This window comes from Lineus longissimus, chromosome 3, assembly GCF_910592395.1.
Source record: "Lineus longissimus chromosome 3, tnLinLong1.2, whole genome shotgun sequence".
Taxonomy (NCBI): domain Eukaryota; kingdom Metazoa; phylum Nemertea; class Pilidiophora; order Heteronemertea; family Lineidae; genus Lineus; species Lineus longissimus.
In genome coordinates, this window is record NC_088310.1 from 27,755,073 (window position 1) to 27,768,523 (window position 13,451).

Consider the following 13,451-nt stretch of genomic DNA (forward strand, 5'->3'; position numbering starts at 1 on the left):
TGCAGTGAGACAGGAGTGCACCATATCTCATCTGGATGTGCCCTCCCCTTGTACCAAGTCTTTGCTGGAAGTGCCATGCCCCTTCACTATGCGTACTCTGTCTTGTGGGCTGTAGAGAACGAGGATGGGAGTAGATAATTGTCCGCAACCTCTTCACAACCTGATGAACCTCAACAATTATGACTCTTGTCGTAAGACCTATTTAAAAAAAGACAAGACCCTGATTAAGCTATGTGTCCAGAGAAAAGTGCCAGAGACATTGTCACCACCAGAAAATCAGCATGGATATACTTTCTCAGCTAGACAATTTCCACCTCTCAAACTGTAAAACATATCGCACTGTTACGGGACAACCCAGAGACCTCTATGCAGATCTGCAGTTCACCTTTAGACCGGCAGAATACTAACGAAAGTATGGTAAATGACATCCTGTCAAACACAGTGTCACAACCAAACATAGTGGATTTATAAATTAGCTTTTTCACTGGTGAGATAACAAGAAATCCACCAGTGGTATTCTCACATTGGCCAGCGTCACAACTTCGGCAGACATGACGCAGTGCAAGTCTTGTGTGTCAAGATGTTCAGCAAGTGCTCGTAACACTTTTATCCGTCAGATGTCCTCGTAGTCGTTCGCACGCGCCACGCTTCTGACGTCACTCATTAGCATATTTCCAACATGTGGTACCAAAATATGGTACGGTCGACAACTCAGGGTATGATTTAGCCAGCATTCGACGGTCCGAGGATTCTAATCAATGGTAAATATTTCTACATAGATCCCTGATCAATGGTTTATGTTTGGTTGCTTCAAAATTGTATGTATGTCCAACTAAACCTGGTATTTGAAGCCGGTTTGATTGTCGTTGGATCCGTTTTGGAAAAGGGGCTTGGCACTGTCACTGTGTACGTGTGTGGTTTGTAGTGCAAATGTACAGTGTACATTTTTCTATTGTATTGCGTGTGTACACGGTCACGGTGTTACTGCATGAATGTCACTGATGATGTATCACTATATCAAATATAGGGAAGGAATTACTTTTTTGTGTAATAATTGTTGTTTTTGCCATGTTATTGTCATCATCAGTAGTTGATATCATTGCCTATACTTTTTTACTACAAAAGTGACTGATACTAGTGATAGTGAGTCAACGTCAAGTGACTTGCTCTCTTCTCTTGCTGCCTCCCCGGCCCCGACCCCTGGTAATGTGGCATGGATGGCCCTGGCCCTTTTTGCATACGCCATGGCTACGCATTGGCATTGCCATACATTGTGCAATTTTGTTGCGCCACTTTGTGAGGAAAATTGTGCGTAATATTGCCACTTTTTAAAAGGAATTAACTGGCGAAATATCGCACTGACAAAGTAGCAATACATTATATATTGCGAAACGGTAATTTCTTTACTTTGAATTTGCCTCGTTTCCAGCAGATGACCACCTCTTTTGGTGTTTGTGCATCGGCTGAACTTCACTGATTTGCTTGGTGATCAGCTGGCCTCTGATTTCAACGTCACAACTGATGTAATATCAGAAATATTAAACTACAGTAGAACCTCTCTATTAAGGACACCATGGGACTGACAAGTGCTGTCCTTAATAGAGTGGTGTCCTGATTAGCGAGGTGAATTTGAATCAACTTGGGGCCAAAACTGGTGTCCTTAATAGAGAGGTTGTCCTTAATAGGGAGGTGTCCGCTAAGAGAGGTTCTACTTATAAGGCCGATCCGATGAGTCGGCCATTTGGTTCCCGTCAACTATACTCAAAAACTAGGGGTGCCAATCAGGATCTGCATAGGTCTCCCTTCAAATTCATGGTTGCTACCTGGAATTACATGTACATATATCTACTCTAGTCTAAAGTCATTGTTGGCTGTTGCTTCTTCTTGTGCTAAAAGTTTACACATGGTCAACAGACCTCTGGTCTTTGTTTGCAATAAGGTCAGACCATTGAAAGATTGTGCGCTTGGTCATTATCATCTTCCCAATATTTGGTATTGAATATAAGTGAAGAAAGGAGCACGTGGGGGAACTGCTTGAGGAAGCCCTGTCCACAAAAGAAAATGTTTCAATCATTACCATATCAATGGGGAGGAAGTTGGCAAATTTGCTGCTGAATCTTTGGCAGCTGGTCGTCTTTGTTGATATCTTGTTCCCTTGGCTGGTTTGACACATCCAAAGGAATGAGGTAGATGACTGAAAGGATGGGGCCAGGGCAAGGTTTATTGGTGCTTTTGTTGTTTTCTTGGACATTGAAGTTTATGCTAAGTTAGAAAGAGGCCTCCATCTTGGCTTGAAAAGAACGTCTGGCTGAGAAACAGACTATTTTTATTTTTGTCTCTGATGATTCTCTTTATCAAAGACGTATCATAGTCTCAACTTGGGTGATCAAAGTTGAAATGTTCTCATCGGCTTCAGCCTAAGAGCTGCCCTTTGAGAATGGTCATCCATAGATTACTTTAGTTTATCACACACCATGTCTTTGGGGAAGAGCAAAATGTTCTGGATACAAACATACACATGGATCATTACCTACTTTGTCCACAAAAACTCCACCATTTAACCTAATCTGTATTGTTAACTAGGTATAAAGTCTATCACCTTGTTGCAAAGCTCCACAATCCAATTTGCCAATAGGATCTACATGTTATAATACTTCCCAGTTATTCTTTTTGACTGTTTTGAATATACAGAGATTAGGCTTGTATGCATCAAGTCTGTTGGTTTTGTATTTCCTTAGTGAATATTCGATCAATGTAGGCCTGTGTAATGTTGGTGTGTGATTGTTTATTCAGTGTGGGTGTCTTGTTGTTATTGTTAGCAACCCTTCAATGACATTAATTCAAAGTATGACCATCTTGAGGCCAGATGGAGGATTGCAAAATCTTGTTTGGTTCAGTTAAACCATGGAAACTGAGAAAAATCACCTCTTGTTTTGAGCATGCGGTACATCATGCGGAGCATGAGGTACATTGTCACCAAGCTACTTGATGGCTTGATTTAACAGCAAGCTCATATTGTAGTCGGAACTGAGAGAGTTGTGTCTTTCTCAGCAACCAAGTTCAAACTCACTGGATTGCACAGCCAGGCTTCCAATTGGAAATGATGATTTTTTCACGAATACATGTAGCAGCAGACACTACCCACATAATACTGAACAATGATGAATGATGTCTGCAAAATATGCAATCTGCTGCATAAATTGTAGTTGACTAATAATAGCCAGTGTAATTCATACTTCCGACTAGAAAGTTGGGCTTATTTTCAACACCACCTGGCATACTCAAGTCTAGGCTATGGCAGTGCCTACTGAGTACATCAGTGTATTATGCATTGATACAGAGGGATACAACATAGACCTTTGTGTGTTGCAAAGTACATGTAGTAGGCCTAATATCCTGAAAGCTCCATGATGAGCTGACACCATAACTTCTGATCGGTATTACAAGCCCCAATATATTCCTTGTCAGGTATTCAGGTGGTGAGACATTGTGAGAGCATGATATCTATATTGACCTGGTCATCAAACACCCAAAGACTAGCCTACGTCCAGTCCTTGGATTCAATCTGCTTATCTCCAACTGTATACCACATACAGAATGTCTAGAAGTATTATAACATTCAAGCTTGTTCATGTTAGCATTGTATGTGGTCAATTGGGCTATAAACACACTTGTAATAAACATATCTTCAAACTTTGTCAGACAGAGATCTTTCACCTTGGTGGCAAGGTTACGTACTGTACTGAGTTCAGTTTCAAGCCATTCACTCTCTGTTGACGATGATTTCATATCATGGAAGTGATAAGCGTGTGATAGCTCACGTTTCAGCCTTCATGAGCATGCAGAAATGGTGGTCTTCTCTTTATAGGAACATGTTGAGCCTGTGATATCGACAGGAGACTGTATGTGTATTTGTACACTTCACTCGCTATCACAGCTGTGCACATCTCTGTGCAGTTCGAGAGAATGTTCAGCCCGAAATAGATGGCACTCCCAGGTTAAGGGTTCTTCACCTGATTAATCTAAAGTGCCCTGCCTACTTTCACTGGAATTTGGTGGCAGCGTCCATGCTCAAGATCCTCGAGTCTATGGTGGCACTCCTTTATTGAGAAAAAAGTGTTTTTGATAAGTTAGTAGGCGCAGGCGTAGTAGCCTGTTGCCATGCAGGCCACTGAGTACCCAGGCCTTATAGTAGGCCTGCTGCCTTGCACAGTCGGGAACCTGGAAAGTGGAGGTGACCTCCGGCAGAGGGATTGCATGGTCCTGGTCACCGTAATCTGACCTTGCCAGGCATGCCAAGTCACTCTTCCCATTATGAATGATATTGGTCCCCTCCATCCTCACATTACCCGTTTGGGTTCTCACTTGTGGTTTGATGGACACATCATTCATATCTAGCTTCAGGAACATGCAATGTGACCATAACCTAATAGCCATAATTTGACAATTGGAGTGAATTTGGCAATTTTATCCCATGTCATCTTTTGTTAGGCACTTCCCTTCTCAATTACCATTCTTTAGTTATTTATGTTGTATTGTTGTGTTGAGTGCAGTCATGCAAGGCCCTTGTGATCAAAGGTTTCAAGGTGGAGCAGTATACATGATCTGCCCCTTATTTTGTAAGCAATTGACAGTCAAAGGGCGGTCCTATGATGGGCTTTTATCAATACATCAGCATAGTATTTCTTACAAGAAACTTCTTTTTGACATGGCAGTGGCTGCATGATTTAGCATTTTTACGTTTCAGGGCAAGTTGCGATAACGATCATAAAATCTCATAATGAAAACACTGAAAAAGTGAATTACAATCGATACTGCGCTGGCTTGCCTCGAGCTAAAAAGCCCTGGGTTTGGTGGTTCACAATGAAGAATCAAAGCGGCAAGGAGAAAAACTATACAATATTATACAATGATACTGGCAGAAGTACTTCTTTCTGTCGACTATTCTGTGGTGATTCTATTGAAATATCGGGTACACAACTGTATGATATGACAATATAGTAATTGTGGTATGATCAAAAGACACCTCATTGTTGATATGGTCTACATGAGTCGCCTTTCCTGCAGTGAAACATTGAACTTGGAAACGAGAATTGAACTGAATAACACGTACATGAGATGTGTAGGTTTGGATCATTGATTTGATTGGACTGGCCCTGCCTTCGTTGGTGAACCCTGATAAACAAAAGGTAAGCGTAATTGCTAAGGCAAGAGGGGGGTTGAAGAGTTTCTTGGACTTGAAAAAAACATCCCGGTGTGGGTGCTTTTTCTGTATGATAGGCTGTGTTGTGTTGTGTTTTGGTTTTACCAACACGAAGTACTCAATGGGTCTTTTACTTTCTCTGGTTGTATGGGTCAAAAAATATTGATCTAACCAAAAACCATGCTGTAGTTCCCTATGTTAGCATTCGGCACTGCTAAAGAAGGCTACAATAAAGCGCGACAACCATGTGGTATCTTTCACACGTTTTTGTGTAGAATTGGAATTACATTTAGGGGCTTTCTTTGGCTTGACTGCCCACTGCTAACTCAAACATTTGTCAGACGCTGATAGGAAATTATTTATCCTTGTGTGGTTGTGCGTGATTTGAAAGACTTAAAAAAAGTTGACCAGTGATCGCATTATCAAATGCAAGCTTATCCACTTTTACTCATTCCCATTTAAAGAGGGGTGTTTCAAAATAGCAAATCACATTAGACTTCAATGTTGTTTGAAGTATTGCCCTTGTCTCAGACACGAAACAGCGGGAGGGTTGAACTATTCACACAAACCCTTTGTAAAGCTTCGTAGGTTTGTCCTACATATTCAGTCCATCCTTGCAGGGTTTGTGTGTTGGTTTGGTGAGGCAAATTCAAAACCACCTCCAGTTCGGTATCAGTTTCTAAAAAAATAACATTCCTTGTTTTCATCGCCATGGGAACATGGCATGGTAAAGGGCGTTAAAATCAGAGGTTCTGCTACTTCTCAAATCGAATCCAATGTTTCCTGTTGGAGTTACACTGGTTGCGTACTAATAGAATATTCCTCGTTAGTCTCTATGGAAATAACCTATAAACCTGAGGAAGAGCGTTGGCTAGCTGATGGGTAGACAGTCCGTGAGGTGTAAAATACAAGCTCACCAACTTGATTGCCTTGGTGAAATGGTCTTGTGTTTGGATGTGGTGGGAGTTGTTCACAGTTGATCGGAGCAGACGACATGGTTTGAATAAAAAGAAGGCATCACAATAGAAGGCTGACCTGTTGTGATTAGCTTTGTAGAAACACATTCCCAGCCATATTCGATCTGAACTCTTCTGATGGATTTTAAGGTAAAATTTCCTCTTTCCAACATTGATAGTAAGTTGATATCCTGTGTAGTAAGTATTTCCCTGGAAATGATTCGAAGAAACGTCTGTATTTCCTGATCATATTGGATCTGAACTCTCTTAGAATTTATGCTATTGTGTCGTATTTGATTTGATTGATTTGGTGATTTTGAAGTAAAAAAAATCATCTTTCTCCCCTTATGATCTATCACGGTTACTGTTAGCCTTTATCTTCACACATTCAGGACATTCTGGAGGCTGTGTACTGCTATGGAATCTTGCAGCAGTTGAAGGTTTATTTGGGACCTTCCCCTTCTCATCCCTTTCCTATTCAGATGACTTTTCATGGTAATTTTCCCGCTTCTTCCTCATTGTGCCTGGTCAATTCTGTAATTCTTTCCTATCTCATTGTGGCACATCTTTTTGAAACCTCTGCATTCACTCGGTGTAGTTAAATCAGCCAGTGTTCTTTGATGACCAGGGTCAGTCTTGAATTAGATTGAAAGTTAGGTAATCTTTGTGGTGAGTGATTGGTCAAGATTTACCTTCTCCATCCCTCTCTTATGGCAAAAAAACTGTGATGATGTCTTTTCTTCTGAATGTCTGGTTGAAATTGGTGTTGTGACTTCCCTGTCCAGGTTGGTAGATATACCCCCTTTGAGCATTTTGAATCAGCGCTGCGGTCAGCAAAAGCTCAAACTAAATTCCTGGACGCAGATCTGGAAATTTTGTACTGACTTCTGCAGACTGTCGTTGTGTTGATTCAAATTACTCGAGGAGTGCTGTAGGTAAGTGAGTTTCCTTCATGACTGTACTGCTGCCGTTCTCAGCAAGCTGGATGTAGGCCTATTCTTATCTTGCTTCCAATGAATTTGCATTCTTTCCCCATCTTGTCAGTGTTGCTAAGGAGATACCAGTGACTCTCCATACCTACTATGTGTAACTACGGTTACAATGTTGGTCTATAGGCCTAAAGAGAAACATTCTTATTGTCAGCACACACTTGCAGTACTGCTGCACTACAATGACTACAGTGTGCTTCCTGGTACGTTCGGTAATGTCGAATTCCCATTGACCCTATTTAAGTTGCTTGCAGACTTTACCCCACCATGCCACTGGTACATGTATATTGCAGCCTATGTTGTGCATGTTGTGATGGATTCAAAAGAACTGGCCTTCGTGACCTGAAGGCCTACCTGTAGCCTAGATACATAGCTTCAGCAGTGAGCTTGATGTAGGCCTGTGTTGTAGCTTGCTGCGCCTAGGGTCCTGGATAGGAATGGGAAAACAATCAGTGTACTCGATAGTATTTAGCACGAGTAGTGAGCAGGCCCCACAGCATGCGTCTAGAGGTTCAAACCTCTGGTAAGACCAAATGCATGAACAATTCCTATTGAAACATTTTTTGAGCCTTATTTTCAACAACCTTGTCCATGTTTTCAAGTAGAATCCAATAAATCATGATCGAATCAATAACGTTGCTCTTTGATGATTTGCAAAGCTAACACTGATCATGTTGGTATACCAGGATATACCACAGATAATACTTCATATCAACAAATTGATGTGCGCAATAAAATTGAGTTGTTATTTTTCTGTTGCTGCCCTCCAGGCTTGCTGAATAATTGGCAACAGCATCGATTCTCAACATTTATCGGTAGTCACGAATGTGAGTTTGTGGCTTCTCAGTTTTTTTATCGTCTTGGTCGTATTACAATCTACGTCCCGTGTGGTACTCGACCAGTCATGAGGAGGTCAAACCCGGCTTATGGTCTGATAGTTTGGAAGAAAACTTAATAGGCGAAAAAGCATAATTAGTCCGGTTCAAATTCTGATCCAGTCATTATAAACACCACTTCAGTCATATTCTGTCCTACAGTTCAGGTCCATAAATGGTATTGGTGCATGTGTACTGTTATGCTTAATCATGGCATGTGTGACCTAAAGACGTGAATCAGATGTGGGGGACATTATTGCTGGGGGTGCATTGTGTTACTGATAGGTCTGACGTCATCATCAGCTGAATGTCCAGTAGGAGTCAATCACTTCTCAATCATGGAGGACAGGTGATGAAGAGATAGCATTATTGATCGGGGATACCCTCAGATCAGTTGCTAAGTGTTTTCATGTCCTCGTGCACAATACATGTACAGTCTGGCAAATTACAATGAAAATATGTAGGCCTGTGTTATTGTTAGCTCAGTTGGCCTGAGTGGATAACTTCATTGGCCTACAATCACGAAATTGTTAGGAAAACAAGAGTTACAGTGGGGGTCGGTGGTTATGATGACTCCCTCATCCAGAATTTGGTTTCAGTGGTCTCTTCACAGTCCTTACTAGAAGTTCATTTGGGCAAACAGATCACAACCCTGTGCGCAGTTGCAGCTATTGGGAAATATTCTAAGAAGAGGTGATAATTTCGTGTGCTTTGTGCTTAATTGACCTTTGTTTGCCGTTTTCTTTTGCAGGAGTGTGCACCTGTTCCAGACACATTCCAGTAGATGAGGCGCTCTAATGGTTTCTGAGTGTATTATGAAGTCAACGTACATGTTTCGCGATCAAGTCAACTCACTGTCGAGTTGGTTCCAGTCATGGAACCAATGCGAGCAGACGGTAGCCCTGTGTTCATTGCTCAAGAAGATCAACCCTGCTCAGGCCAAGTTCTTGCTCCAGGTTCTGGAGCAAAGTCTGGTCGGATGTACGGAAATTCAGCAACAGGAGGAACAGGCAAATAGTCCAGGTGAGTGAGGTTTCGAAAATCTTTCAGAGAGGGCTCAGGGCATCTCAATACTTGCAGATGGAGGTAATGTGATTGCATCTATCTAGTGGCAGATGTCATGCCATAATGTTATCTCTGTCACTCAGTGTCAGTGTCGGTGATAGTGTACCATGGCTTTGACATCACCACATACCACCACTTGGTCTTGGTGAAGCAGGATGGTGTGTTAATTCACTCAGAGCCTTGTGTAGTGCGTGCAGTGAGAAGAACACTGAGATTTCAACCAGCAATAGATTCAATGGACAGCATGGGTTTTGAATCTGTGTGTTCAGGCTAAACATGATGTGAGAATCCTTCAGCACCTCTTCAGACCCTTTCATCCCTTTTCTTTGCTAATACCCCGTGGCATTATCTCCTCTCATTGTCCCAGCTCCACATGTTGGTCATCCATAGTGAATACCCACCCAGGACAATCTGACCAGGAGAAGTGACCATTTTTAGATCAGCCGTTGTTGAAAAAATACACTCGAGGGCTTCAGTTCTGTTGCTGTTTGGTAATTCTATTACAGAGTGACTCATGTGAATGGTGGCCATTGTAGTTTGGCTGCCTTGAGTAGACAATCAAAGATTGTGATGTTATTCAGTTGGTGTCCTCTTCTGGGGGTTATGCAATGTCCTACAGGACACTCCAAATTATCCAAATAATGACCCATACCTTTCCTTCATGAAGATAACCAATGAATGAAGAGCTGTGTTTGAGAAAAATCCTTTTCAACAGTTTATATGGCCAGTGTGTAGCAAAACTTGGGATACATACAGTGACAAAAATTAACCCTTTTAGATATTTTAAAATGCTTTTTCGTTGTTTTCTTCGCTCTTTATCAAATGTAGTCTGTTGTTTCCCACTTTCCCAATAATATTGACGCATCCATATTTTTCAAACTAAGAACTCCAACATCAGCAGTTTATTCAATAAACTGCTGACAACATGTATCGTTGACAATGATGCCATGATTTCACCCTGGCAACAAGGTCATAACTAAACTTGGTACATCATAGTTCATATATTTTCTGGATTTGTTGCCGGAGGCAATTGGTGTTTTGCATGGATCTGTAAATATCTGTTCTTAGTGCTGAAGCCTGGCTTAGCCTGAAGGCTTTGTGACAAACCAAAATAGCCTGTGGGGAGGAAGTGTCCGATGACAGGTTGAGTTAGAAGGGGTCTCTGATTCTATTCTGTGTGTCTAGGAATACGAGATAGTGTAAAGAGTAGTCCCTTCGTTATCCATAGTGGCAGCAGTGTATTGCCGGGTCACACACTACTGATGGTAGGAATCAGTGTGTCCATTGTTGTCAGGCCATTCATGTATCAGAAGCTCATTGCAACACATTATGTCACCCAGCTTAAAAAGTAAGATGGTTTTGTTTTGCTGAAAGGGAAACATAGTGATGTGAATGTTTGCCATTCAATCTTTAATCACTCATTCCTTTCATAAACTAAACTCTCAATTGGCTTCAGTTATTCTTTGATTGTATAAACAGATTTCCTGTTTTAAATTGGATTGGGAGTGTCACCTCCTGGGCAGTCTTCCATGGTCCAGAGACCATGGTCATGTGCTCTCACTGCCATAACTGCTCTTCCCTGGGGAAGGAGTGTCACCACCTGGGCAGTCTTCCATGGTCCAGAGAGCATGGTCATGTGCTCTCACTGCCATAACTGCTCTTCCCTGGGGAATACCTGATGTGTGCTTTCTTGTGAAACATATCTGGCCAGGATGTCCTTGTTGCTCTTCATGGTCAAGTGTCGACTTATTTCGCCTGATTACTTTTGTCCTCAATCAAAATGTTAGTGCTGTCAATAGCCAGTCAAAACTGGTGCTGATAGGCCTATGACCAAGTTCCTCTTTCTGATCACATGCTTCTGACTGTTGGACTGGCTTGAGATGGTCAACTTGCTGTCAATATCATTGGGTTTTCCAATTACTCCACTCAGCCATCTTCCCTGTCAGGTGACTTCATCATGTGATTGAACAGTGAATGTAAAAGTAGTATTTTGTCTCTACTTGTGTATGGTCTACTGACCTTCTCTTTGCTGCCTGTATCTGTGCATCCTGACAATATCAGGCCATTTCACTCGATACATACATACTTACTCCCTTGGAGAAGTCGTGTTGTAGGCCCTGTTTGCAAAAGGATGGTATCTGTATTGAAACAAGGCCTGTGTATAATGGATAGCATATCAATGACCACACAGTGGTGGCCCTCCAGACATGCCAAAGCCAAAATAAACCCAAGAAAATGCACAATGACGTTCCTTCAAGTGTATAGCAATTTATAGTATGCACCAATATATAACCTATTTCATAGTGTTGGAAATCAAGAAAAATGTGTCCTCAAATTGTGTTTCATCACGTTTCTATTACTTTTCTATTACTTTTCTATACACCTAAAGCTTATAGCCTGTGTAGGTTGTTATGGTCATTATGACAATGAAAGTCTGTTGACTTTGTATGCCTTTTTTGTAGGCTTCAATTGAGGTCTATGATATTTATAGACCCAGATGGTCTCAAGATATCACTATCAGTAATATTTGCGTGGGCTTGTAACATTCAGACTTGATCAATGGCGTTTTAGGGTGGCATTAATCAATTTATGTTGTCAATGCCCTTTGTTATAATTATCAGGCTGTTTGATTTGGCATTTCTCACCAGGAAGATAAACATGGGATCGTTGACATTATTTACTGGTCATATCTTTGTGGTGGTCATCTTATGTCTGTCACGTATTACAACTGTCTCTCTGAAAAAAAAAGTTTGAAATTGCCCAATTTTGTACCAGAGCCAACAGAGGGTTGACCCAATGAGACGATTATTGTGCAAGTTCGAATCATTGGGTAACATCTATTTGGCAGTGAGTCAAAGATATTCAAATTCTACACAAGAAGATGTACTTCAGAATAGTCTGGCAGAATGATTCATGATTGATAAAAAAATATGATAACAACGATGACAAACAAGTCTTGGCCTATCACTCGGCACTCTTGTCTCTTCCATCCCATATCTCTGTTTTATAGAGGACACCAGTCATAGACACTGAGGCAATCCTATATAGGATGTTATACAGAATAGACCCCTGTCGAGATTCAGGATGGGCCCCTTTTGGGACAAGTCCCCCTCTTCCCCTCTTTGGTGTAGATGACCCATGATGTGTTTTTGACTGAAGAATGAGATATCAGTCATTGGCTGGTGTTGACGTCAGCTTTTTGAGTCTGGTTATTTTGGCTGACTACCACCCAAGGTACATGGTATTGGTAAGGCCTTTGTGCTGTGATCAATACCAGCAGGATATTAGCGGTTGAGTGGTTTGTTTTGCCGTTTCGTGAATTAGGTCACTGATTTATTCATGGTGCTCGGGGTTCTTCACTCGGGATTGCTTGCAGGCTTCACTCACATTCACATGGGCTTTGGCGCTGATATCGAGAGAAAATGACCTGTTTGATTCCCATGCAATTTATCAATCAAAGTATAAATAATGATAGTTCATTTTTAATAGCGGAAATAATGGTTGCAATAATTGATGAATTAAGGTTCATTCCGCTCGACTTTGACATGAAGTCTAATGGAAACACTGTGTAAACACAGCCGGAGTGTTTCTGCTATGTTGGGTTGAAATCAACCTTGGGTACTGAAGTGGAGGTATTGGTTGTCTCACCCAACAATGCCACAAGGTGGGGCTAAAATAGGCCACAAGGCCAGGATGGCGGATTTTTCTGGAATAACAGTATCTGCACCTGAAGGCTCTTGACATGACGTTGAAATTGAGTGATGGTGTCTTCAGTGACCACTGGTTGGTTCAGCCATCCTGATGTTCTCAGCTCTCATCTGTTGGCAGCGTTCATCATTGAATGATTGTCATGACTAAACCTTTGTAATCATCTCATCTGACTCATGTTCTGGCTGCAGGCAAGATCTTCATGGATGGCGGCGGACAAACATTTGTTGATTGCAGCACAGAGAAAAAACAGTTCATGATTTTGCAAACCATTTGGCAATTACGTTGAGGTTCAAATTCTGGGTTAAGATTTGGACAGCTGAACCTATGAAGCAGTTTGCAATAGCACGTTGGACGCTGTTGCCGTGAAAATGATTTAAGATGCTCAACCTTTGAGGTTTGCACCTTGCATGACTCTGTTTCCCTACTTTGATCTGTTTCAACAGTCGTTGTATGTAAATAATGCCTCCGCCATATCAGTAATTGTGAATTCTTCCAACATACCACAGAGTCCTTGATTAGGGTGCTTGCTCTAAATTCCATCCTTGGGCTTCTATATACAGAGAGCAATACCTACATGAATATATACCAGCAATCTCCTCCATTGACAGTATGTCTTCAGGAGAAACGATTGCAAGATGTTCTTCTTGGCGAT

General features: G+C 41.5%; 1 protein-coding gene across 2 annotated transcripts in view; it reads left to right on the top strand.

The window, feature by feature from the left end:
* The first annotated feature begins 672 nt into the window (after positions 1-672).
* The window catches only part of LOC135484527 (protein Smaug homolog 1-like), a 34,779-nt gene continuing 22,000 nt past the window's right edge, over positions 673-13,451 (top strand). Inside the window, exons 1-2 of one of the 2 annotated variants that reach the window (XM_064766098.1) lie at positions 673-761; positions 8,775-9,046. In XM_064766098.1, coding sequence (XP_064622168.1) covers positions 8,821-9,046 — 226 coding nt within the window. In that variant the 5' untranslated portion in view covers positions 673-761; positions 8,775-8,820. Of the gene's footprint in view, positions 762-5,103; positions 5,190-8,774; positions 9,047-13,451 lie in introns of those variants that run through there. The other variant, XM_064766099.1, reaches the window with a different exon arrangement.